Genomic DNA, 25,206 nt, shown 5'->3' on the forward strand with positions numbered 1-25,206 from the left:
TCATTACAGATCAGGGATCATTACGGATGAGAGATCATACGGATCAGAGATCATTACTGATCAGGGATCATTACGGATGAGAGATCATTACGGACCAGGGATCATTACGGATCAGGGATCGTTACTGATCAGGGATCATTACGGATGAGAGATCATTACGGATCAGGGATCGTTACGGATCAGGGATCATTACGGATGAGAGATCATTACGGATCAGAGATCATTACGGATCAGAGATCATTACGGATGAGAGATCATTACGGATCAGAGATCATTACTGATCAGGGATCATTACGGATGAGGGATCATTAAGGATCACAGATCATTACGGATCAGGGATCATTACGGATGAGAGATCATTACTGATCAGGGATCATTACAGATGAGGGATCATTAAGGATCAGAGATCATTACGAATCAGGGATCATTACGGATCAGGGATCATTACGGATCAGAGATGATTACTGATCAGAGATCATTACGGATCAGGGATCATTACGGATGAGAGATCATTACTGATCAGGGATCATTACGGATCAGGGATCATTACAGATGAGAGATCATACGGATCAGAGATCATTACGAATCAGGGATCATTACGGATCAGGGATCATTAGGGATCAGAGATGATTATGGATCAGGGATCATTACGGATGAGAGATAATTACAGATTAGAGATCATTACGGATCAGGGATCATTAAGGATCAGAGATCATTAAGGATGAGAGATCATTCCGAATCAGGGATCATTACGGATCAGGGATCATTACGGATGAGAGATCATATGGATCAGAGATCATTACGGATCAGGGATCATTACGAATCAGGGATCATTACGGATCAGAGATCATTACTGATCAGAGATCATTACGGATCAGGGATCATTACGGATGAGAGATCATTACTGATCAGGGATCATTACGGATCAGGGATCATTACAGATCAGAGATCATTACGGATCAGGGATCATTACAGATCAGGGATCATAACGGATCAGGGATCATTACGGATCAGGGATCATTACGGATGAGAGATAATTACGGATCAGGGATCATTACGGATGAGAGATCATACGGATCAGAGATCATTACGGTTCAGAGATCATTACGGATCAGGAATCAGTAATGGTAAACATTTTACCAGTGGAATTTTCATGTATTCTGAGTTATTCTGAAAACTCAAACCTCTCAAAACCCAGGTGATAGGTTAATCATTCCTAATTACTTATTACTAACAACAACTCTCCTCAAATCAGTTAGTTTTGTTAGGCATTAATAACAAGCTGATTGTTGATCAAAACTTGATTTTAACTTATTGTGATAGACTGTTGGTCAGTTGAAATGCAGCCATAGTGAGTTAGGAGGAACAGCTGCACTGAGGCAAACAGAGAAGTTCTAGGATGTAAATAAGCTAATAGATGCGTGCTAGCAGGCGCCCCAGTGTTTATTTCTGACCCGGTTTCTTCCTCCCAGTAGTAGTAGCCTCTGCTCGGCTGCGATTGGCTGATCTTCTCCTTCTGAGCTGTCCTCACAAAGGTGCCGGTCTTGTGCGTCTTTTTGGTGAGGCGGTTGTGAATGTCAGCAATGATTGTGAAGGTGGAGCCTTGTGGGTAGCAGAGGCCCAGACTGATCCAGTCATTTCTGCAATAAAACCACAGCATGTCAACCAATGACAGTAGGTAATTTGGATCCACATGAGTGTTCTAGCAGAACAAAAAATGCTAAACTACAAAAACCATGATCCTTTGAGGTCTTTCGTCCTAACGGAGAACACAGAGCACACAAGAAAATCAAACATGGCAGACGGTGGCGTAAGTGGCTTTTAAATCTGAGCTGTAGGAGCAGTTTTGTTTTGATGTGTCAGGAAACAAGAAAGAAGAGAAGGTGACAGACAAACACGGGTCAATAAGCAAACACTGTAGGCTGCGGTACACATCATAACAGACTTAAGATGATGACTGTTCGGATTACTCATTTCACTCACCTGCTTAGCCCCGCCCAGTTCTCATTACCGCTCATCTGATCCACCTGCTCCAGCCTCTATTGAACCAACCTTCAGACCAGTCATCAGTGCCAGATTACTGGAGCCTTTGGTGAGAGTTCTCTAGTGTACCTTAGTGTGTCTGATTGCTTGATCCTGACCTGTTCTGCCTCTGGACCTCTGAGCCTTTCTGTTATTGTTTGGATCTGTTTGCCTGACCCGTCCTCAGTCTCCTTCTGGATTCTGCCTGTTGACTAAACCTAGAACTTATTCCTGACACATCCTGGATTTCCCTTTAGTACCTCTTCGGATCTGTGATCTCCTGGCTCTGAATCTGGGGCATGTCCTCGACACCGACTTTGGCTTTGCCCTCTGGATTATCTTGCCTTCCTTCGTCTGTTCGGTTCTTATCCTCCTGCCTGTTCTCCGGTCTCCTGGACTTCAACATCTGGGACTCTGTGGGCAGCGTCCGCCGGGGGATGGGTCCATAGGTGGGCCATTGTAGATGGAAATATGCCAGGGCGGAAAATTGTTCCCAGTCTGAGGCTGGTTGGATGAGTCATGGATCCAACTCTGATCTGAAGGACATCTTTGATGATTTGTACCCAGAAAAAAAAAAGAAAAACACATTCTTGGAGGAACAGCACCTAAAGCCGCTGACTGGATGCAGTTGGCTGGTTTTCAAGCTTGGAGCAACCTGTGACCTGACTGATTGACCTGGTTAAAAGTCTGTCTAACAATTTTGTGTTGAAGCGACAGAAATAAACTAAACTGAATGACAGAAGCAGCAGCCATGTTGGATTTATTCCTCCCTCTGACCACCTGAATAATCTCACCGTAACAAAGTAAGCTCAGGTGAAGCTGCTAACATAGCAGACTCTAAAGATGGTCCAAATTAGTTTTATAGCTTTAATCTTTCTCTCCATTGGTAGCAATGGTCTATCCAGTAGACAGCGACAGTCTTTGGGTGTTTCCTCGTAACCTCCTTCTGCCTCTCAGCTCCACATTGAAGTCCCACATTTAAATATCTATCACCAGTTAACAGTTAAATATGTTCAGACAATTTAATAACTTCTTATAAGAAATTAATTTTATAGACAAAATGGTGAAAGTCTTTGTTCTTGTAATACTGTGTTTCGTTACTAGAGGGACTAAAGTAAAAGCACAGACCTTTGCTGTGCTAACTGCATATTTTACTGAATATTACCTCCTGATCGTCATCCAAACCCATGTCCACACCTTAAGTCTGGACTATACATGCACCTTTATTTGTTTAATCCATACACACTTAATTCAAATACCTTTGTTCTATTTGTAAGTGCGCACATTTAGTTCACTGTATTTTTTTTTTTACACTCATTCATATTTCTTTCTGTTTTTATCACTAATCTTTTTTTCTAGCTTCTATGGTGCCTAGGAGTTCGGCCAGACAAAAGATGGCAGCCAGGGCTCAGATCTGTTAAATACAGGAGGGGATATTGGACTGTTCCATCAGCTGTTCCTAGAAGGGGGGAATTTGAATTTACATTTTTGCATTTTTCACTTAGGATTTGTTTTGCAGTTGGTGTGTTTTCTCTTTTCTAAGATGTAGATTGGTTTATTATCAAATCTAACTGTACTGCTTTGGTTTGTAATTTGTGATTGTTTGTTTAGTTGGAATTAGCCCTATTGTGTCAATGGTCTGATCAGCCAGTGTATATATATCCTGAACTGAGTCTGGAGTTAAGTTCTGCTGTCCGTCCACAGATGGGCCGGCTGCTCTCAGGCCTCTGAGGACGACCCACTGGAAGGCCAGAGAGGAGGTCAGGATGCACTAACTTGTTGAAGTTGATGATCCAGATGGTGAGCTCTGCAGGAGCAGCCTGGTCCCAGTGGACGGTGTAACCTTTGGCCAGTGAGACCACAGGCTGGAACTGCTGGTAGTGTTTCCTCTTGCCTAAGGCGCCCTCTAGTGTCAGGGGCCTGTCAGGATACTCATTCCTCACTATGTGGATGTTCAGGTCGGCAGGTTTCCGTGCCTGGATGTAGACCTGGAGGAGACATGGCAGTAGAGGAAGATGATGCAGGTTATAGCATGTGTTCCATCACCCAGACCCTGACAACCAGCATCTCAGAGGGACAACCTAAAGCCCTTCAGACGTGAGGCAGACCTACCTGAGCATAGCGGCCACTGCAGATGGCAGCCTTCCAGTCAGGCACGTCGATGCAGTCAGGGTTACGAAGCAGCCAGTTGTCTTCCTTAACCAGGAACGCTCCAGGATACTCACTGATGGAGCCGTCCACATCATGGAAGATGGTGGTCTTATCTCCATCCATCTGCATCTTGTGGAACCAGGGTCCTGGTTCTCCAAAGAACACCCTGGATGTGATCTGGAGGAAAGGAGATAATCTGCATCTGTCCAGGGCAGGATTCTTCATCACTCATCTTATGGTTCAGCCTGAGATGTTTTCACTGTGAACATGAACCTTCACCAAAGAGCTGCACCCAGTACTTCACACTAAATGGGACTAACTTTTCAGGCCAGACATTTTGAACTGGATGCCTGCAGACCAACAGTGTGAGAATAACCCAGGAAAGGGTAACGAACGCTGCAAACTGTCCCTCTGCTCTGGGTCCAGCATCCTGCATATAAGGAACAATGGCTTTAAACTGAGGAAACTGCAGACCATCTGCCTTCTGCTTCCTCTCCAGTCCCCAGTGGGCCGCAGACCATCCGTCTTCTGCTTCCTCTCCAGTCCCCAGTGGGCCGCAGACCATCCGCCTTCTGCTTCCTCTCCAGTCCCCAGTGGGCTGCAGACCATCCGTCTTCTGCTTCCTCTCCAGTCCCCAGTGGGCCGCAGACCATCCGCCTTCTGCTTCCTCTCCAGTCCCCAGTGGGCTGCAGACCATCCCCCTTCTGCTTCCTCTCCAGTCCCCAGTGGGCTGCAGACCATAGCCGGACGTTTCTCAAAGCTCAGTGGTTAGACAGCATCGTAGTGTCTGACTGTGCCTTCGCTGGGGGAAGCCATACTGAACCTGTGGGTTATCCCAGGAACAGCTTCATATCTTCAGCCGCCATGAACAGGAGGCTGAGATGCTCTCTCAGCTTTAAAAGCTCAGTTAGTGACAGTAAGTCTGGAGAAACAGGTCAGCTGTTCCAGACATGGGAGGACTCCACAGATACAGACTTATCCTGGAAATAATAAACCTTGGCTGGACATCTGCCACTTGATGAATCAGTTCAGGACCATCCCAGGATTTCTGACAGTCTGAACCAAATGAACATAGAGATCAACCAGAGAAAATCCCCTCAGCCTGTTTTCATCAGACATCCTTTAAATTCTTCTAAAGAGTGACCTCAGCTGTCCCTTCAGCTCCTCAGACCTGCTATGGACATTCGGTCTACGGACCTCCTGAGTTTGCAGCTGGAAGCAGGTCAACAGGTGAAAGTTCACACAGCGAATGGAGCGCGACATGCTATCACTATTGCTACGTCAAGCAAGAAGCTGCTGACTCAGAGGGGCCTGACCTGGGACAGCAGGTTCTGATTCTGAGTCCCGGATAACAAAGGTGCTGATGATCAGGCTGCAGCTCCTGCTGAGGCTTGATAAACCAGTAAGCCTCTCCACAGCATACTGGTTTCCTCTGCTATGAATCCTACTACAGTTCATAGAAATGTGAGTCATTCATTCATCCATCTATCCATCCATCCATTCATCCATCCATCCATCCATCCATCCATCCATCCATCCATCCATCCATCCATTCATTCATTCATTCATTCATTCATTCATTCATTCATTCATTCATTCATTCATTCATTCATTCATTCATTCATTCCAAAGGATGGGATGATCCCATCATTTTCCACAGGTGGGATTGTTCCATCTAGCTGGATCTGACTGCTTTGCTTTGGTTAGAATCAGACCCAATTCTGTTCATTTAAGCTGTGTTGGAATAAAACATTTGCTGCAGGAAATATAAAACATTTATCCATTTCACCTAAATAAGTTACATCTAATTTAAAATGTACCTTAGTCCCTGCATGACTTCGGTTGTAGATCAGGGCTCCTAAGATAGGTTGTATTTAAATAGAAGAATAATGGCTGCTAACTTACAGGGACCTGATCAAAGATGATGTCAGTTACGTTATTCTGTGGGCAGCTCTGCCACGAGTTGTTGAGTCTGAACCCAAAGGCGCTGGTATGCCGCCCGCTCAGTGCCGCAAACTTCCTGAAGGTGCAGTTGTGGACGCTGATCGGCCCGTCGTAGATCTGCATGCCTCGGATAGGGAAGTCTCTGCAGGGAAACAAAGCCGGTTCAAGCAGAAGTTCATTAGACTTAGACAGATTTTATTTGTCTTTTAACACTGGTGTAAAACAAAAATAAATTTTATTTGGAACAGCTCTCTGGAAAATTTCCTCTTTAAAAAATATATATTTATAAAAAATATATATAAACAGTAATATAAATATATGACTGTAAATTTACAGTCCTAACATTTTTTATATAATGATAAAATATAATAAATATAATAAAATAGAATACAATAACCCATTTCTACAAAACATTCATCAGTGTGATGGCGGTGGGGAAGAAGCTGCTGCAGAACCTGCTGGTCCTGCATTGAATGCTGTTATGCCTCTTCCCAGAGGGCAGCAGGGAGAACAGTCCATGGTAGTGGGGTGAGGGGTCATTGATGATGTCACGGGCTCGGGACACGCACCGCTGGGATGAAATGTCTTTAATGGAGGGAAGAGGAGCCCCCATTACACCAGACACCAGGTGAGGGTGTCTGTGATTATTGTGGTGCTGCTGACCACCTCTACAGCTGAGCTGTTGATGAGTAGTGGAGCGTGGTTAGGACGGTTCTTCTTGAAGTCCACCATGATCTCCTTGGTCTTCTCCACCTTCAGGATCAGGCTGTTATCTCTGCTCCACCAGCTGCTCCACCTCCTCTCTGTAGTCCAGGTCGTTTTCGTCTCTGATGAGGCCCACCACCGTGGTGTCGTCTGCAAACTTCACCATGTGATTGGTGGTGAACCTGGGGACGCATTCGTGTGTCATCAGGGTGAACGGCAGGGGGCTCAGGACGCAGCCCTGAGGGGAGGGGCTTAGACTGATGACATCAGAGGTGTTCCGTCCGACCCGGACTGACTAAGGTCTGTTGGTGAGGAAGTCTAGCAGCCAATAGCAGAGGGGTGTATTGAAGCCCAGCTGTTCCAGTTTGCCCATCAGATGCTGTGGGATGATGGTGTTGAAAGCTGAACTGAAGTCCAGCCAGGTGTTCCCTGGTGTGGAACAGCTTTCACTGCTGGAGGCTGTTTAGTGACTCAAACCTTCCAAAGAAGTTGTCCAGTTCATTTAGGAAGTCAGTGTTTGCTGCATCTACTGGGGGGGGGGGGGGGTGTTGTAGTCTGTGATCATCCAAATGCCTTTCCTCATCCTCCTGGTGTTGCTGTCGTAGTGGAAAAGATCCTGGATCTTCTGGTTGTGGTTCTGCTTCGCTGATCTGATGGCACGGTTTAAGTTGCCACGTTATGTTCTCAGTGTCTCTTTATCACCAGACTTGAAAGCTGAGTTTGGTGCTTCTAGCGATTTCGGAACCTCTCCATTTATCCAGAGTGGTTGGTTGGCCCGGGTGGTGATGTTCTTTTTTATGTTGACGTCCTCAATGCATTTGTTGATGTAGGCTGACACAGTCATGGCATACTCATCAATATTTAACAAGTTGTCATATGTTGCTGCAGCCTTGAAGATGTTCCAGTCATAACATTAAAAACAGTCTTGGAGTGTTTCCATGGCGCCCTCAGACCACACTCTGACCTCTTTAACTGTTGGTTTAGCCCTGATCAGCTGGGGCTTATATGCAGGGATAAACATGAAAGATGGATGAGCTGAACACCAGAGGTGGGGGCGGGGGGCGGGGGCTCTGAATGCATTTTTGATCTTAGAGTAAACCAGGTCTAATGTGTTTTCACCTTGAGTTGCAAAGTCCACATGTTGGTAAAAATGAGGGAGAACAGTCTTCCAGTTGGCCTGGTTAAAATCCCCAGCAATGATGAAAACAGCCTCTGTGTGCAGATTGGAGCTCAGAGATAGCCTGGTATAGAGTCTTCATGGCCTCTTTAGTGGTAGTGCTGGGGGGGGGGCATTAACAGCAGTGATGCTAACCACACTGAACTCTCTGGGCAGATGATTTGTGATTTCATGATTTCAAGATTTCATGGGTGAAACACAGAAATAGGCTTCAGGTTTTACATAAACAGACTGAGCTGAAATATTTTAAAGCAAAACCAGGATTAATCACGTTGACATCAACATCCATTCTGAGCTGACTTACATGCCCCGGGGCAGTGTCCTTTCTGAAGGGTCGGAGCCTCCTGGGCCCCAGATCTTGTTATCTAGAAGGAGCATCCCACGATTACGACTCTCACCAACAAAAAGTGAGTTCTTGACCTGCTGATGAGAACCATCATCATCCGGAAAGGTTCCTCCACTGTGGAGAAGTTGGACATAATGTATCATGGACCTCTGTAATGAAACAACTGATATTTTACTGCATGAAAACTGGGACCACTTCTCAAGAACGCAGTACGGACTTGTATTCTCGCCAAGTGCTTTCCTGACTAGAACACTGGAAAGTCTGGACTCGGGGGGGGGGGGGGGGGGGGTGGGGGGGGGGGGGGGGGGGGGGGGGGGGGGGGGGGGGGGGGGGGGTCCTTCTGTTACAATTAATCTGGATTAATTGTAATAGAAGCATACTGATGACATCACCACATTCCAAACTAGCCTGGAGTAGGGTCATGCAGCACTAATAAAGAGTTTCTTAGTGCAGCAAATAACATCCTTAATATTGTCTCAAAGCAAAGAGGAAGGTATATAAAGTCTTACCTTGCCAGGGTGAGGCCAATGCCGTTATCAGCAAATCTGCAGGAAACAGGAGGAAGATTGATCTAATAACCACATTTCATAATTCTCCTGTCAGATTCAAACGTCAAAAACAATCAAACAAAATAACACCTAGGCTTTTACCGCTATAACTATTCATAAAGTATTTTTAGGGTTTTCACAGTTAAAGGAGAAGTTCGGTTTTTTACACTTTAAGCCCATTTTCTGTAGTGTCCAGGATGAAATCGAATGATCGACACCAAAAGTTTGACAATTGCTCCTGTCTCTGCTTTTTGGCTCATTTAGAATCAACCCCTGGCTGCTTCATAATGGCTGCCATAGTGCATGTCGGATAATGTCCTTAAAACAACCTTAAACGTTCTTTTTTTAAAATATGCTACTCACCGTGTCGTCAGCGCTGTTCAATGACGTTCCAAAAAAAGTTTCGTGAAGAAAAACCGTTCCTGTCTTGTTTTATTTAGCATTTTGTAAATCCCATTGAGTTCTGTAGGAATAGTCAACATTCCCCTGCCACCGGAAACGGAAATGGGGCCTGTTTACACAGTTGTAGTCTTTTCGCTTCACTCTGCGTACTCCGACGTCGAGAATCAAGAATCCACCTTTCGTATTCCATTTTCAGAGTTTTTTAAAGTGTTTAAGAGAGACGTTAGCACCTACAACTGTGTAAACAGGCCCCATTTCCGTTTCCGGTGGCAGGGGAATGTTGACTATTCCTACAGAACTCAATGGGATTTACAAAATGCTAAATAAAACAAGACAGGAACGTTTTTTCTTCACGAAACTTTTTTTGGAACGTCATTGAACAGCGCTGACGACACGGTGAGTAGCATATTTTAAAAAAAGAACGTTTAAGGTTGTTTTAAGGACATTATCCGACATGCACTATGGCCGCCATTATGAAGCAGCCAGGGGTTGATTCTAAATGAGCCAAAAAGCAGAGACCGGAGCAATTGTCAAACTTTTGGTGTCGATCATTCGATTTCATCCTGGACACTACAGAAAATGGGCTTAAAGTGTAAAAAACCGAACTTCTCCTTTAATAATGTTTAGTTAATTTACCGTATTTTCACGACGATAAGGCGCACCATACTAAAAGGCGCAGTCTCAGTTATATGTGCCATTACTGTATTTAACACACACATAAGGCGCACCGGACTATAGGGCGCGGGTTTTATATACAGGTACATGTCCTCTACTACGTTTAAATGCCTCTACTGCGTATTTAAAAATAGAGCGGGAGCAAAACTGAGTATGATTGTGCATTATTCATGTATTTATTACAAAGTATTAATCAAACCTGGGAGCTGGCCGTGAGACAGAGACATTGTTGATGACACAGAGCGCCGTGATCACTCCTCTGAAACACTTTATTGACGCATAAATTAACTTAAAATCCTGAAACCTTCCGACAGAATATGTTCGCTTTTATTATCCTGCTGCCTGCAGTTTAGATTATTTAGATGAAAAACACCTACCAGCCGCCGCGGTGAACCCGGAGGTGACCCGGCCAGAGGCTGCTGTTGAAGGGATTCCTACTGTTGGCGCACCGCTGGTATGTGGGGGTCTGAGCGCCTCCGACAGAAATAGTATATGCAGGATGATAATCTGGATGAACTGACTGCACTGATTAAGTTTTCAGGTGGACTTTCTCACTTAAAAACATATAAAAACTACTTTATTCCCACTGATCACAGCAAATATAGCTGCAAGATTTAGATTATTTAGATGAAAAACACCCGCCAGCCGCCGCGGTGAACCCGGAGGCGACCCGGCCAGAGGCTGCTGTTGAATTAAGTTTTCAGGTAGAAAAATAGAGCGGGAGCAAAACTGAGTATGATTGTGCTTTATTCATGTATTTATTACAAAGTATTAATCAACCCCATCAAAGTCATCATCCTCTGTTTCTGAATTAAACAGCTGCGCTAAATCAGATATTCCAATTTCCCCTTCTTCGCTGTCAGAGTCACTTTCCGTGCCGTGCGGCTCCTCAGAAATGACGCCGGCTTTTGCGAAAGCTCGAACAACAGTGCCAGCAGACACGTTAGTCCAAGCATCTACAATCCATCCGCAAACGGTGGCGTAACTTTCCCGGCGCTGCCTTCCACTTTTGGTGAAACTGTGGTCTCCGTCTGTCATCCATCGCTCCCACGCTGCTCGCAGCCTTACTTTGAACGGCTGGTTCACACCTATGTCGAGCGGTTGAAGTTCCTTTGTCAGACCCCCCCGGGATAACGGTTCATTTGTTTCAACTTTTTTTTCACATCGGCTGTGAGATGGGCACGCATGGAGTCACAGATTAACAGCGATGGTGATGCATGGAAAAAAACACCTGGTCTCCTCACATACACCTCCCTCAGCCACTCTGTCATCATCTCCTCATCCATCCAGCTCTTTTCATTTGCCTTAATATCATATGTCATCAGAGCGATGTGTCTGTCTCACGGCGAGCTCCCAGGTTTGATTAATACTTTGTATTAAATACACCTTGCAGCTATATTTGCTGTGAGCAGTGGGAATAAAGTAGTTTTAATATATTTTTAAGTGGGAAAATCCACCTTAAAACTGGATAATAAAAGCGAACATATTCTGTCGGCAGGTTAAGTTAATTTAGGCGTCAATAAACTGTTTCAGAGGAGCGATCACAGCGCTCTGTATATGTGTATCATCAGCGATGTGTCTGTCTCGCTGTCAGCTCCCAGATCAGCTTCTCTGATTGGTTGATGCGGCGCGTCCAGCAGCAAAACTTAAATTTTTCCATCTCGAGCAGCAGCAGCGCGTTGGCGGCGCGTCAGATGCTTAAATGCTCCCGTCACGCTGCGCCTGCTGCTCAAAACGCGCTGCGGGACCTTTTGCTGCGCCTATACGCGCGTCAACCATTGACTTTGCATGTAAACTCGCTGTGCCTGCTGCGTCCGGTTCACATCGATGTCGAGCGGTTGAATAACAGCAAGCACAACGTTCATTTGTTTCACCATGTTTTTCTCATCAGCTGTGAGATGGGCACGCATGGAGTCACAGATTAACAGCGATGATAATGAGTGGAAAAAAACACCTGGTCTCCTTACATTCACCTCCCTCAGCCACACTTTCATCATCTCCTCAATGAGGTGGTCTCAAAAGTCTGCAGTAACAACACACATAGGGCGCACCGCACCAAAGGGCGCACCGCACATTTTGAGAGGAAAAAAAGACGTTTATGTGCGCCTTATAGTCTTGAAAATACGGTAATTGATTAATTTGGTTAATATAACATTTTATTTGAGGCTTCCAGGAGATTCTGTAACTTATCTAGATCCCAGTGATGCATCCTCAGCTTATCTATCTCTGCAGTATTCCGTCCCTCTGACATGTAGATCCTGTATTCAGGATCTTTACTCACTTGCAGCCATCAAGCCAAACATCTCCTCCTCTCAGCCACGCTCCATGATCCTGGTTTTTGAAGGCTATGAAATGACTGATGATGGCAGGAACTCTGGGTTTGAAGATGTCTGCATCTTGGTGTGGACTGTACCTAAGCAAAGTAACACAGTGTTACCATCAAACCACACAGCAGGTATTTCTCACAGGTTTTCCTCTGTGGTCCATGTAGATTGTGAGGTCATGAAGTTACTGGCCAGTGCAGCCGTGAGTGAAAATGCCCACACTGTTCAGAAGAAGCCATCTTCCCTCCCAGGGGTCATGAGAGTTTTAACAGCTCTCAGCTGTAATTGGGGAGCAGTTGCGTTATATTTGAAGCTATAGCTCTTAAAGCATTTGTTGTCTCTCCCAAAGCAAATTACTTCCTTTGGTTCTCTCTGCCTCGTCTTGAAAGGTCTCACTCCTTGGTCTGAACACAACGTTCTGGCAGAACTTTTCCTCACTGGGTGTCTGAATTCTGGGCTGTTTAGATGGGAATGTTTAGGTTGGAGAAGTGGAGATGCATCACATATCTGTTCAGCTCTGGCGTTTTTCTGTAACAAATGGTTCTTGGTACCTAGAGGCCTTTGAGCTCGTGGTCACTGGAGGTTCAACAGGGAACCTTGTACCAAAGAACTTCATGAAGATCTTAAACAATAGAGTTATGTCTCTTCATAAAGATGGCCTGGGCTGTAACTAACTGCCAACACCCTGAAACAGTGCCCAAAGTACAGGATCCACTCAGAACAGGCCCCACCATGGTCCACTCAGGAGTGGAGTCATATCCAGAGGGGGAACTTTAGAAAAGCCTAGGCATGGGTTTACTTTTCCAGGGAATCCAGCCAATGACTTTCTATGGATCTATACTGACATCTGCTTGAAATTAAAAGTGACTGATACAGAAATATTTAGCCGGGGAATAAAGAGACAAGGAGCTACTGAAGGGGAAAGGCTAATTGGTCAGACCGGATCTAAGGGGTCGGATATCAGACGTGGACCAATGGCTTCCCTAACCACAGCTGCTCAGTAGTCTGGCAGAAGTCAGCAGTGGATTTAGCTGCGAAACAGTCAAACACTGAAGATCAGCTAAGAACAGGAAACTGAGGCTACAATTTGCACAAGCTCATCGAAATTGGACAATAGAAGATTGGAAAAACGTTGCCTGGTCTGATGAGTCTCGATTTCTGCTGCGACATTCGGATGGTAGGGTCAGAATATGGCGTCTACAACATGAAAGCATGGATCCATCCTACCTTGTATCAACAGTTCAGGCTGGTGGTGGTGGTGTCATGGTGTGGGGAATATTTTCTTGGCACTCTTTGGGCCGCTTGGTACCAATTGAGCATCGTTGCAACGCCACAGCCTACCTGAGTATTGTTGCTGACCATGTCCATCCCTTGATGACCACAATGTACCCAACTTCTGATGGCTACTTTCAGCAGGATAATGCGCCATGTCATAAAGCTGGAATCATCTCAGACTGGTTTCTTGAACATGACAATGAGTTCACTGTACTCAAATGGCCTCCACAGTCACCAGATCTCAATCCAATAGAGTATCTTTGGGATGTGGTGGAACGGGAGATTCGCATCATGGATGTGCAGCCGACAAATCTGCGGCAACTATATGATGCTATTAAACACTGAAGATCTGTCAGAATGAAGATAATGATGCTAAAGATGTTCCCAAGTGAACTATGGGAGAGGACTGTGGGAAGGAAGAGTTGGGCCACAATGAGATGGAGAAAAAATCTTGTACTTGTGGGGACCAGTCATTGGTCTACAGCCCAAAATAACCCAAATAATGACCCTAACCTCTGCATTTTAACGTCGCCAGTCATTACTGTGTAAAGGTAAAAATGTTAAAGTATAAAACACAAGTTAAGCAGTAAATTGCAGCGACTGGACCTACTAGACTGTCTAACTGTAAAACCAGACAAAGAAAGCTGTGTACAGCCCAGTGCAGCACAGTAACCTAACGTCTTGCTGCAGAAATAGTGTCCAATTAAAAGTTAAAGACAGACACTGTTTATGGGACTGGATATCTGGACAGACAGGACCATACGCGGCTGTTCAGCTGTAACATCCCACTTCATGGAAGATGAAGAAAAACGGTCCAAGGCTGCAGTCAGTCCTCTTAAGCTGTGGGTCACACACTGGAGAGCCAATAAGGGAAAAGTTTGAAGAGAAATGTAACAACTTTAACGCAAAACACAAATAAGACTCCATCATCTCAGATAATATGAAGAAAGCTTTCACAGTTTGTTTCCCCTCAGCTGTGATGGATGAGGAAGATGGTGACGATGATCTGGAAAAAGGGTAACTTATGGGAGGACTCACAGGATGATGTAGCATCCATCTGGAGCAGTTGCTGGTAACAGCCTCTACGGGCCTTTGCACAGACCCTGCAACTTGTTGTACGAGATGGATTAAAAGAGACAGAAATGAACAAAACTTGCTGCATTCTACACTCACCGGCCACTTTATTAGGTACACCTGTCCAACTGCTCGTTAACACTTAATTTCTAAGCAGCCAATCACATGGAGGCAACTCAGTGCATTTCGGCATGTAGACATGGTCAAGACAATCTCCTGCAGTTTAAACCGAGCATCAGTATGGGGAAGAAAGGTGATTTGAGTGACTTTGAACGTAGCATGATTGTTGGTGCCAGAAGGGCTGGTCTGAGTATTTCAGAAACTGCTGATCTACTGGGATTTTCACGCACAACCATCTCTAGGGTTTACAGAGAATGGTCCGAGAAAGAAAAAACAACCGGTGAGCGGCAGTTCTGTGGGGGGAAATGCCTTGTTGATGCCAGAGGTCAGAGGAGAATGGCCAGACTGGTTGGAGCTGATAGAAGGGCAACAGTGACTCAAATAACCACCCGTTACAACCAAGGTGGGCAGAAGAGCATCTCTGAACGCACAGTACGTCGAACTTTGAGGCAGATGGGCTACAGGAGCAGAAGACCACACCGGGTGTCACTCCTTTCAGCTAAGAACAGGAAACTGAGGGTACAATTTGCACAAGCTTATCGAAATTGGACAACAGTAGATTGGAAAAACGTTGCCTGGTCTGATGAGTCTCGATTTATGCTGCGACATTCGGATGGTAGGGTCAGAATATGGCGTCTACAACATGAAAGCATGGATCCATCCTACCTTGTATCAACGGTTCAGGCTGGTGGTGGTGGTGTCATGGTGTGGGGAATATTTTCTTGGCACTCTTTGGGCCCCTTGGTACCAATTGAGCATTGTTGCAATGCCACAGCCTACCTGAGTATTGTTGCTGACCATGTCCATCCCTTTATGACCACAATGTACCCAACTTCTGATGGCTACTTTCAGCAGGATAATGCGCCATGTCATAAAGCTGGAATAATCTCAGACTGGTTTCTTGAACATGACAATGAGTTCACTGTACTCAAATGGCCTCCAGTCACCAGATCTCAATCCAATAGAGCATCTTTGGGATGTGGTGGAACGGGAGATTTGCATCATGGATGTGCAGCCGACAAATCTGCGGCAACTGTGTGATGCCATCATGTCAATATGGACCAAACTCCCTGAGGAATGCTTCCAGCACCTTGTTGAATCTATGCCACGAAGAATTGAGGCAGTTCTGAAGGCAAAAGGGGGTCCAACCCGTTACTAGCATGGGGTACCTAATAAAGTGGCCGGTGAGTGTACATGCAGCATGAAGGAAGCATTGGAGGCTCAACATGGATCCAGTCACAGCATCCCATTTGCTGCATCAACAGAATGGAAAATAACACTTTGCCTTGAAGAAGCCGTCTCTAATCTGGATCCCCTGTAGAAGCTTCATAGTAATTTTAAAGAACCTTGTAACACACAAAACAACAAGGTCTTGATTCTCCTCATTCTTTAACAATAGTTAAAGGCTGAATCTATCAGCAACTTAGACTCCACTTTCTCTCTCCTCTATGTCGCTGAGCAGTGCTGCAGAGTGCAAAAGCTTAGTTTATTCCCCTTCACAGGTTGATGATTTTCTTGATGGGGTTGCTAGTTCTCTGCGTACTGCCTTAGACAATGCAGAAAATGAAAAACTCTTAAAAATAGAAAGCTGGCTCTGTCATGATCTTCCCTGATAGCTCACCTTAAACATTCATGCCTCTCACCTGCTAAACTCTTTTCAGCTCCTAATCATCTCTCATCTCATCCACCTGCTGTTCTCCCTTATATTGGGCTCAGTTCCAGCTATCAGGGACAGATCATTGTTTGCTGTTTGTTCCCTGTGTGCTTTCTGTTGGTGTCCTGTCTGTCAGTTTTGTTTTTAGTTAGTTCCAATGTGCATGTCCCTGTTCCAGTCAGGAGTTTATGCTTAAGCCAGTGTCTTCAGGTGGGTTGTTTCCATAACCAGTGGTGAGAGCGTTTCAGTGTTTCCCGAGTGATTCTGTGGTGAGAGCGTTTCAGTGTTTCCCGAGTGATTCTGTTCCCTCTCACCCACTGGCCCTGTCTGTCCCAGCTGTTTGCCTGAACCACGGTTGGACTGCTGGATTCTGCCTCTCTGTGCGTTTCTGTCTGAACTGGATGCTCGACGCACGGGACTCTGAACCTGCATTCACTCTCTGAAGGATTCCTTGAACCCGGATCTGTCTGTTCCTGAGTGGATGGGAACCCCTGACCGGACTGAGGACTCCTGGATTCTATTACTACTCCAGTCTGATCTGAATCCCTGTCATGGATCAGAGTCCTGCTTGCTAACAGGGGCTGCTGCACCTGCAGAAAAGCACTTGTTGGCTGATCCTGCCTATGATGGAGCGGATGGACAGAACTGTTGAATCTGGTAAGTGACCCACGTTATAGTCATCTTCTGTTCAGATGATCGTGGTCACTTACCTGTGTTTCACCCTAAACCAGAGTGGCAGTGATTGGGCGGTGCCCCGCCTCCCTCCAGCAGCTTCCATGAGCCGCAGATCCTCAGCGGCTTCACTTCTGTTCCGTATGTTTATGTTTTTATTTTAATAAATGTTTTGAACTTTCCTACTGGCTGTCTCACCTTACTTGGTCTTTCTGTCCCCCGTTCTATGACAGGCTCCCTGGTTTATTGCAGAGCAGCGTACTATGAACCAAAATGCTAGGAAACTGGAGAGAAAATATCGCTCCACAGGCCTACGGGAGTCCTACCTAGTCTGGAAAAATAGTTTACTGCTGTATAAGAGGACCCTTTGTAAAGCAAGAGCAACATATTTCTACTCATTAATAGAGGAGAATAAGAATAAACCTAGATTTCTTTTTAATCCAGTTGCTAAACTCACCCAGAGCCATAGCTCTGTTGAACCGTCCATTCCACCTGCTCTTAGCAGCAATGATTTTATGGAATTCTTTATAAATATGATTGATCTTATTAAAAATAAGATCATTAGCACTCCTCTATCTACGATTGGTTTGTCTCTGGAGGCTGGGGCAGCATCTGAGGTAGTCATGGAATCTGAACCGGGTTTTGACTGCTTTGATCCAGTTGAACTTTCAGAGTTAGCAAAACTATTGTCTTCATCTAAGCCTTCAACTTGGATGTTAGATCCAGTTCCAACCAGGTTATTTAAGAAGGTATTCCCTTTGATCTCCTCCTCCATTTTAGATGTGATTAATCTATCTCTGTTACAGGGATATGTACCAAAGGCTTTTAAGGTTGCTGGAATTAAACCTCTGCTTAAGAAACCATCTCTTGTCCCAGATGACTTGGTCAATTATAGACCTATATCCAATCTTCCTTTCTGATCTAAAATCCATTAGAAAGTAGTTGCCAAACAAGTTTGCGATCACTTCCACCATAATGAACTTTTTGAGGAGTTTCAGTCTGGCTTTAGAGCTCATCATAGCACTGAAACAGCTCTGGTGAAAGTCACTAATGATATTCTCATGGCCTCAGATAATGGACTAGTATCTGCTCGTCCTGTTGGATCTCAGTGCTGCATTTGATCCAGTTGATCATAATAATCTTTTAGAAAAACTTGAATATTTTGTTGGAATTAAAGGAACAGCACTAGACTGGTTTAAATCTTATCTATCTGATCGATTTCAGTTTGTTCACGTTAATGACAGATCTTCAACATGCTTAAAGGTTACCTGTGGAGTACCACAGGGATCGGTGCTAGGACCAATTCTCTTTAGTAGCAGCCTCCTAGAAATGGAGTGGAGTGGGGCAGTAAAGCCCACATTGGAGAAGTGGCTCCAACAGATTCCTGGAGAAACATCAGAGATGTCAGCCCAGCAATGTTAAGTTCTAGGGACAGCTGAGATACTGAGAGGAACCCTCATGTAGAGAACTGGAGCTGAGATGAAGGAGCCTCCCCCCACCCCCCAGGAGTATGATGGCAGGGTTGAGAGGAAGCTTCTCAGCTGGAGCCAAGAGGAGGAGGATTGAATCCCTGGATCTGCCTTTCATTCAGGAATCAGAGTCTAAGGGTTTGAAGGAGGACGGATGCTACAGCCAGCTCCTAATCGGACCACATGGCTTTGGTCTAAGCAGGAAGCCGCCCCTGAAGATGACCAAAAATAAGGCTATTAACCTTCAACCACCTGCAGACCAGCAGACTGAAGACATGGACCACTGGAACCTAACCTTCAATGAGACCAGCTTCAGACCACATCTTTGGTTCAGATGGTGTGGTGTGTTAATAGCAGAAACCAGGTGAGGATTGTTTCTGGTTACAGTCTGACATGGAGGTGGAAGTGTCATGGTTTGGGGCTGGACGGATGCTGCAGCTGTAAGGAGGAACCAGGGAAGCCTATATGGACAGAACATGACCCCTTCCCTTCAGAAGTTGGACCACAGAGCAGAAATGATGGCAACACTGCTGCCTTGCTAAAGAGACTCAGGGTTGGACTGGAACCCTTTAGAGCCCCTTAGAGGCCATCCTCAGAATACCTGAGAGCTCCAGGCCCAGGAGGCCAAAGGCAGTGTTGTGGTTTAAAGTGGGCCCAGTTTAGATGCTTCCACTAAAGGCTGTGCTCACTGCTGCTGCCAGCAGAATAGAAGGTGAGGTGTTTGGATGGGATGTGAGCCGAGGTGCAGAGATTCCTCTTATACGTATAGCAGGATAATCACTTTCAGATGCAGATCATTCAATCATTTAGGAGGAGCCTGAAGGAGACTATTTGGCAATATGAGGATTTCTGGTTAAATTAACAAAAAGAAAAGAAAAAGAATCTTATTTGAATGCTTCTCATTTTCTAATTTTCCTTCCATTGATAGACCGCTGTAATAATCTGCTCAGATTACCGTAATGAAAATCCCCTTTTTAATGAAATGTTTGCTGATTATTGGATCTGTTTTTGCAGTGAACAGGAATCTGATCAATGAAGCTGCAAAAAAACTGAACCATATTATTTAATTTTAGCAAATGCCCTGAATGAATTGAGAAAACGTATGAAAGACGTTTTTAAGCCAATCTTTAGGTCGATGTTGGAATGTAAACCATGATGATGATGAAGAGGAAACTCTAGCAGCTCCATCCGACATAAATGAAGCCAGCACCTCCTACTGGTCAGAGGTCAGAGGTCGGTGGAGGAGCTAACCTGGCTCCAACTACAGACAGGAAGGGTCTCTTGTCCTTCAGACTGGCCTCTGTAGTCTTCACTCCGTTATCAAGGATCATTCCAGCCTAAAATAGAAGAAGATCAATGATCATCTAGTTTCTTCTAAGCTTGATTATTAAACATGAGAAGTGATGGATCTTCTATAATCATCACATGTAATCAGCCTTAACTGATCAGTAATTGATCAGTATATATTTAACCCAATCGGTAGAGTTATTAGACAGCATGTGTTTAATTTCCACTGCTATGCTGATGATAGCCAGCTATACCTGTCTATAATCCAGATGAAGCTAACCCATTACCAGTGTTGGGCAAGCTACTTGTCGAGTGTAGTGAGGTAAGCTATCAGTTAAGCTTCACTACACCAAAGCTACCACCTAAAGAATTATAGCAAGCTAAGTTACACTAATGTGTTAACAGTAGCTTAACTACATCAGAAGCTACTTAACGTTGTACCAACCTAATGTCAATTCAAAATGAGTCTAACACACTGGTTAAAACATTTATTAAAGATCAGCCAATGACATAACACAGTGTAAACATTGCTTTATGATCAGCATAATAAAATAAAAACTGAAGTAATTACTAGTAGACTACCTAGTAAACAATCTACTGTTATAAGAACCAAATTAAAGGTACTGTGTAGTGTTCTACAAATCGAGACATGGCTATGAGTTTGCATTCAATGGACATCTCTAGGGAAAACAAAACCCTACAAAAGGCATCTTATTTCTTTAGGGTCTCCCTTAGAGAAAACTTCTTCAGACCTCAATTAAACAGTTGATTCAAGTAACAAATGAAACTGTTTACAAAAAAGGTGAAAAAATAAAGAAGCTAATTAAGAGATATATATACATTTATGTCTCACTGTATAATTTAATGTCTACCTACATATTTATTCATTGTATTTTGGGGGGTTATTAATTGAATGCTTATTTATTTATGTATGTATTTATGTTATATACAGTAGAGCTGTTCCTCCATACCTAAAAATCTTATCTGTGCAAATAAGCCTTAAAACAGATTTATGTAAACATCCTGTCAGGTAAACTGCAGTTGGCTGCTCTTCTCGCTCTGCTCCTGTCTCCTCCTCCATCCTGTGTGTGTGGCTGTGTGTGTCTGTGTGTGTCGTTCTTTGAGTTCCACTGCCGTGCGCATGCGCATGTTTCGTAGACACAGACAGGAGAGGCAGAATAGAGGCTCATGCGTGAATGTCCAACGAATAACTCCGATTGTTGTTTCAAAATAGAAAACCTGCTTTCATTCCTTAGTTATGCTCTGGATTTTGTAGCGTTTTTGGACGCTACGGTCAAACTACTGGAAAATGTAGTTAAACTAATAGCTTCGTTACATGTAGCGGCGCTACTGCCCATCACTGCCCATTACATAGATTACAGGCATGTCTGAAGACATAAAAACCTGGATGACTCTTAACTTTCTGCTTCTGAATGCAGACAAAACAGAAGTTATAGTCTTTGGACCAGAGTCTTTGAAAAAGAAGCTGATTAGCGAGTTTCTTCATTTGGATGGGATTAAACTGATTTCAGATAATAAAGTAAAAAATCTTGGTGTTGTTTTTGATCAGGACCTGTCATTTAAATCCCATATCAAAGAGGTTTATAGAATTTCCTTCTTTTATCTGAGGAATATTGCAAAAACTAGAAATCTCCTGTCCAGGGGTGATGCTGAGAAACTAGTCCATGCATTTGTTACTTCAAGGCTGGACTATTGTAATTCTTGACTATCAGGAAGTCCACAAACTGTAGTTAAAAGCCTTCAGCTGATCCGAAATGCTGCAGCCAGAGTTCTGATGAAAATGAAAAAGAGAGATCATGGCCGTTTCTAAATTCACGAGAACACGAGCACGCAAGCACGTATGTGTATTGGAACAGAAGCGTATTCGTGACGTCATCACATGCAACGTTCTTTAGCATTTCTTTAACAGTCAAAACTGTTTATTCCCTACACAAATAATAATAAAGCAGCACAAGGCAGTCAGATAAACACAAAACAAATGGACGTTTGGCCGAATTAAAGCAAAAAACCGCCATCAGAACGAGCGGTAGTTCACACATAACTAGACCGAGAGAAGTGCACTACAGACGGGGTAACATTAGCCCTGGCTGCGGTTACCCTCGGAGGTCTGCTGGTCACTCTGGTCCACTCAACTTCGGACTTTTTTTTTTAAATTTCGCACTAACTCTGTAAACAGGCCACACAGGGAGGCTTAACTGTATAATGTTATCGCCTCAAACGATTTCAAAACGTACTTTTGAAGAACAACAGCAGCAGAAAAGGGAATGTTTAACTTACCACTGTGAGCGCTGTCTCGAATCAAACTGCGGCCGCGGGGCATTCTGGGGAAGCGGTCAGTCTGAAGAACGCACAAGTCTGCTCTGATGCATGCTCGATAAAGAGGGCGGGGCGAGAACAACATCCGGAGATTTGGTGTGTTCTCGATCTGGCGTTCTCGAGAATTGGAACGGTACTCGGGCTGAGGCTGATGACGTGTCACGAGTACACGAGAACGCTCAAGAACGCATATTGAGAAACGGCCCATATCTCTCCTATCCTGGCTTCTCTTCATTGGCTTCCTGTTAAATCCAGAATAGAATTTAAAATCCTCCTTCTCACATATAAAGCCTGAAATGGCCAAGCTCCATCTGATATCAGAGTTCTGATTGTTCCTTATGTTCCTAACAGAGCACTTCGCTCTCAATCTGCAGGTTACTCAGCAGGACCGAGCTAAATTTGTGGCAGTGGCATCTAATGGTGGCACTTTCAGGGGGAGCTGCAATGGCATGCAGCAGCCACAAGGCGTCACTACTCAGCAGAGCAACTTCTATTGCTGTTTATGGGCAAATGCTTTGATTTTGAGCTTATTTAAAGCTACAGTGTGTAATAATTACAGGGATATAAAGTCAGAAATGTAATATATTATACATAACTATGTTATTTATCATCATCTACGAGCTCAGCCTCTTAACCTTAATATTTGCGTTGCCTTAGAATTAGTTATTTATAATTACATAGGAGCGGGTCTCGCAGCCATTGAGGCAGACATCTTTGCGCTACGGCAGCGCAGAGCCAACAAACTAGCGATTGCGAGATCGCCCATTACAATAACATGCTGCGTGATGATGCTGTTACTCTCCAGTATACTTATTCAGCAACGTCCCTGACGTTTCACAGGTAATGCTTCAGTAATTTTCTGTAAAATAATTTTCTGGATATATACCTCGGTTACTTCTTTCCGGCTCCTTTGGAGATCTTCAAGCCTTTCCTCCTCTGCTCTACTCACCCCGCTGGCACCTCTCCCTCGCCTGGCCCTGGCTGCACGCCCACCCCGGCCTCTCTGCCCTCTTCCTCGCCCTCTTCCTCTCACTCTTCCTCGCCTTGTAACCCCCGTTCCACAAACAAGACTTGGACTCTGTAAACGGGAAATATATATTCTTCCAGCGAACACAATCTCGCTGTTAAACTAATTACTACAATTACTTCGTCTGTTTATATCACCATGAAAAGCAGCTCACCAAAACGTCACAACGATGTAGAAAAAATAACGGGTATATTTATTATCTTAAGTCTACATGAAATCTATACCCTGCACAGACTAATGAAATACTATCTGTAAAATTATCTATGTAAACAAACCTCATCACTTGAGAAGGAAGGTGATGCGGACGTCGTGGAAGACATTTTGTCCCGTAACGCTCGCCGTACTGTTGGGGGGGAGAAGCGGTGGGGGGGGGATGTTCATGTTGCTGCGGTCTGCAGTCTGGACGTTAGATGTCGCTGAAAATTACACACTGTAGCTTTAATGCCTGGTCTATATTTACGTTCAATTAATAATTTGCTAAATTCACATAATTTAATATAACATCCTTTCATGGACATATGTAACATCTTTAAATAGTTTAATAACAAAGTTATAAGGTAACTGTTTGTGTGAGTGGTTTGACTCGTGATAAGAAAAATTTACGTGATTTCAGAAAAGCTAAAAAGCGATCGACTGGACTTTGTTTCCAAGTTTGAAGACGTTTCTCTTCCATCCAGGAAGTTTTTCAATTCAAAATGTCAGAAATAGCGTCGAGTTCCAGGCTTTTTTAATTAACTCTAAATATTTTGAATTGAAAAAGCTTCCTGGATGGGAAATCTTGGAAAACATCAAATGGTCAAATACTTTTATTTTTAAACTTTTTTGGAATTACCATGACCCGGATGACTAAGAATCTTCCCTGGTGATATGAAGAAAATAGGCTGGCACACTGATAAATAAATTGAACATTATTGATCTCACATTGGAGAAATTTATCTCTGCATTTAACCCATCCCCTTGGGGAGCAGTGGGGTTAAGAGTCTTGCTCAGGGAGCCAAAGTGGCAGTCTGGGGGACTGGGGGATCGAACTCCCAATCTCAGGATTCAAAGCCCTATGCCCTGACCACTAGACCGCAAAGTCAGTGGCTGCTGGGATGCCACCAAGATGCAAGAGCAACTGAAAAAACCTTCAACATCCCACAGCGGTTGGTTTTCCTTAGATAGAAAACTTCAATCAATCTGACTGGATGATCTGGTTGAATTGTCTCTATAAAGTGACCTGAGATGACATGATGTGATTTGGAGCTATAGAAATAAACTGAATAGAGTTACAGTGCAGCAGTGAATCGCCAGGCAACCGAATGCAGCCTACAACCAGTAGACCTTCTTTATTTATTGATTTTATAGAAACTGCTCTAACATCCATCCGTCTGTTTGCAGTTAGTAGTTTCCTAAAATGGCTGCAGGTCAGCCATGACCTTTCAGAGGTTTCCCCTCTATCCGTCCATCAGCTTACCCTGTTGTTGGAATGGGCTCTGTTGTCAGTGAACTGTCCCATAGGCGTGTGCTCGGTGTGTCCAGGAGAGTAAAGGCCCCTTGAAGGGCCCGTGGGAACATGATGGAAAATAAACCAGAAACCCGCTTCCTGAAGGAAAATATTAAAATTCAACACAGAACCACAGAGAAATGGGTTACTAGCTCAGATCCAGACTTGCCTCTGAGCCTGCAGCAGCGCAACTGATGAGGTTATTATTGGGGTTGGCAATCCAGAAGGTTGAAGATGCACTGTTGGAAAGATTGAAGGAGAAGAGAAAGAGAGCTGAATAAAAACAGTGAATGCTGCAGAACAGCAAAGGATGGGTCCAGCTTTATGAAGCCAATTTGTTTGGTTACTCAGAACTAATAAATGGTCATCAGGTGAAATCATCTTCTCTTGGTTTTTAGCAGCAGAAGGAATCAACTGGATTATATGAACATTAAAATAACTGTTTATTGCTTATGATGTCATCTAAGATCCTGGGCAACATCACCCAACCCTGGACTGCTCTACCTCCATA

The 25,206-nt window shown here is 44.3% G+C and overlaps 1 protein-coding gene across 1 annotated transcript in view; it reads right to left on the reverse strand.

Moving 5' to 3' along the window:
* LOC119798269 (cell migration inducing hyaluronidase 1) overlaps nt 1-25,206 on the reverse strand; it is a 134,494-nt gene that overhangs the window by 13,949 nt on the left and 95,339 nt on the right. Inside the window, exons 15-24 of the mRNA XM_038307642.1 lie at nt 24,865-24,934; nt 24,666-24,794; nt 19,810-19,895; nt 12,252-12,383; nt 8,855-8,890; nt 8,304-8,459; nt 6,079-6,259; nt 4,135-4,350; nt 3,799-4,010; nt 1,455-1,640 (exon numbers count right to left, since the gene is read on the reverse strand). Of these exons, the coding sequence (XP_038163570.1) occupies nt 1,455-1,640; nt 3,799-4,010; nt 4,135-4,350; nt 6,079-6,259; nt 8,304-8,459; nt 8,855-8,890; nt 12,252-12,383; nt 19,810-19,895; nt 24,666-24,794; nt 24,865-24,934 (1,404 nt within the window). The remainder of the gene's footprint in view (nt 1-1,454; nt 1,641-3,798; nt 4,011-4,134; nt 4,351-6,078; nt 6,260-8,303; nt 8,460-8,854; nt 8,891-12,251; nt 12,384-19,809; nt 19,896-24,665; nt 24,795-24,864; nt 24,935-25,206) is intronic.

Source organism: Cyprinodon tularosa, unplaced genomic scaffold, assembly GCF_016077235.1.
Source record: "Cyprinodon tularosa strain WSP-4 unplaced genomic scaffold, ASM1607723v1 ctg616, whole genome shotgun sequence".
Taxonomy (NCBI): Eukaryota; Metazoa; Chordata; class Actinopteri; order Cyprinodontiformes; family Cyprinodontidae; genus Cyprinodon; species Cyprinodon tularosa.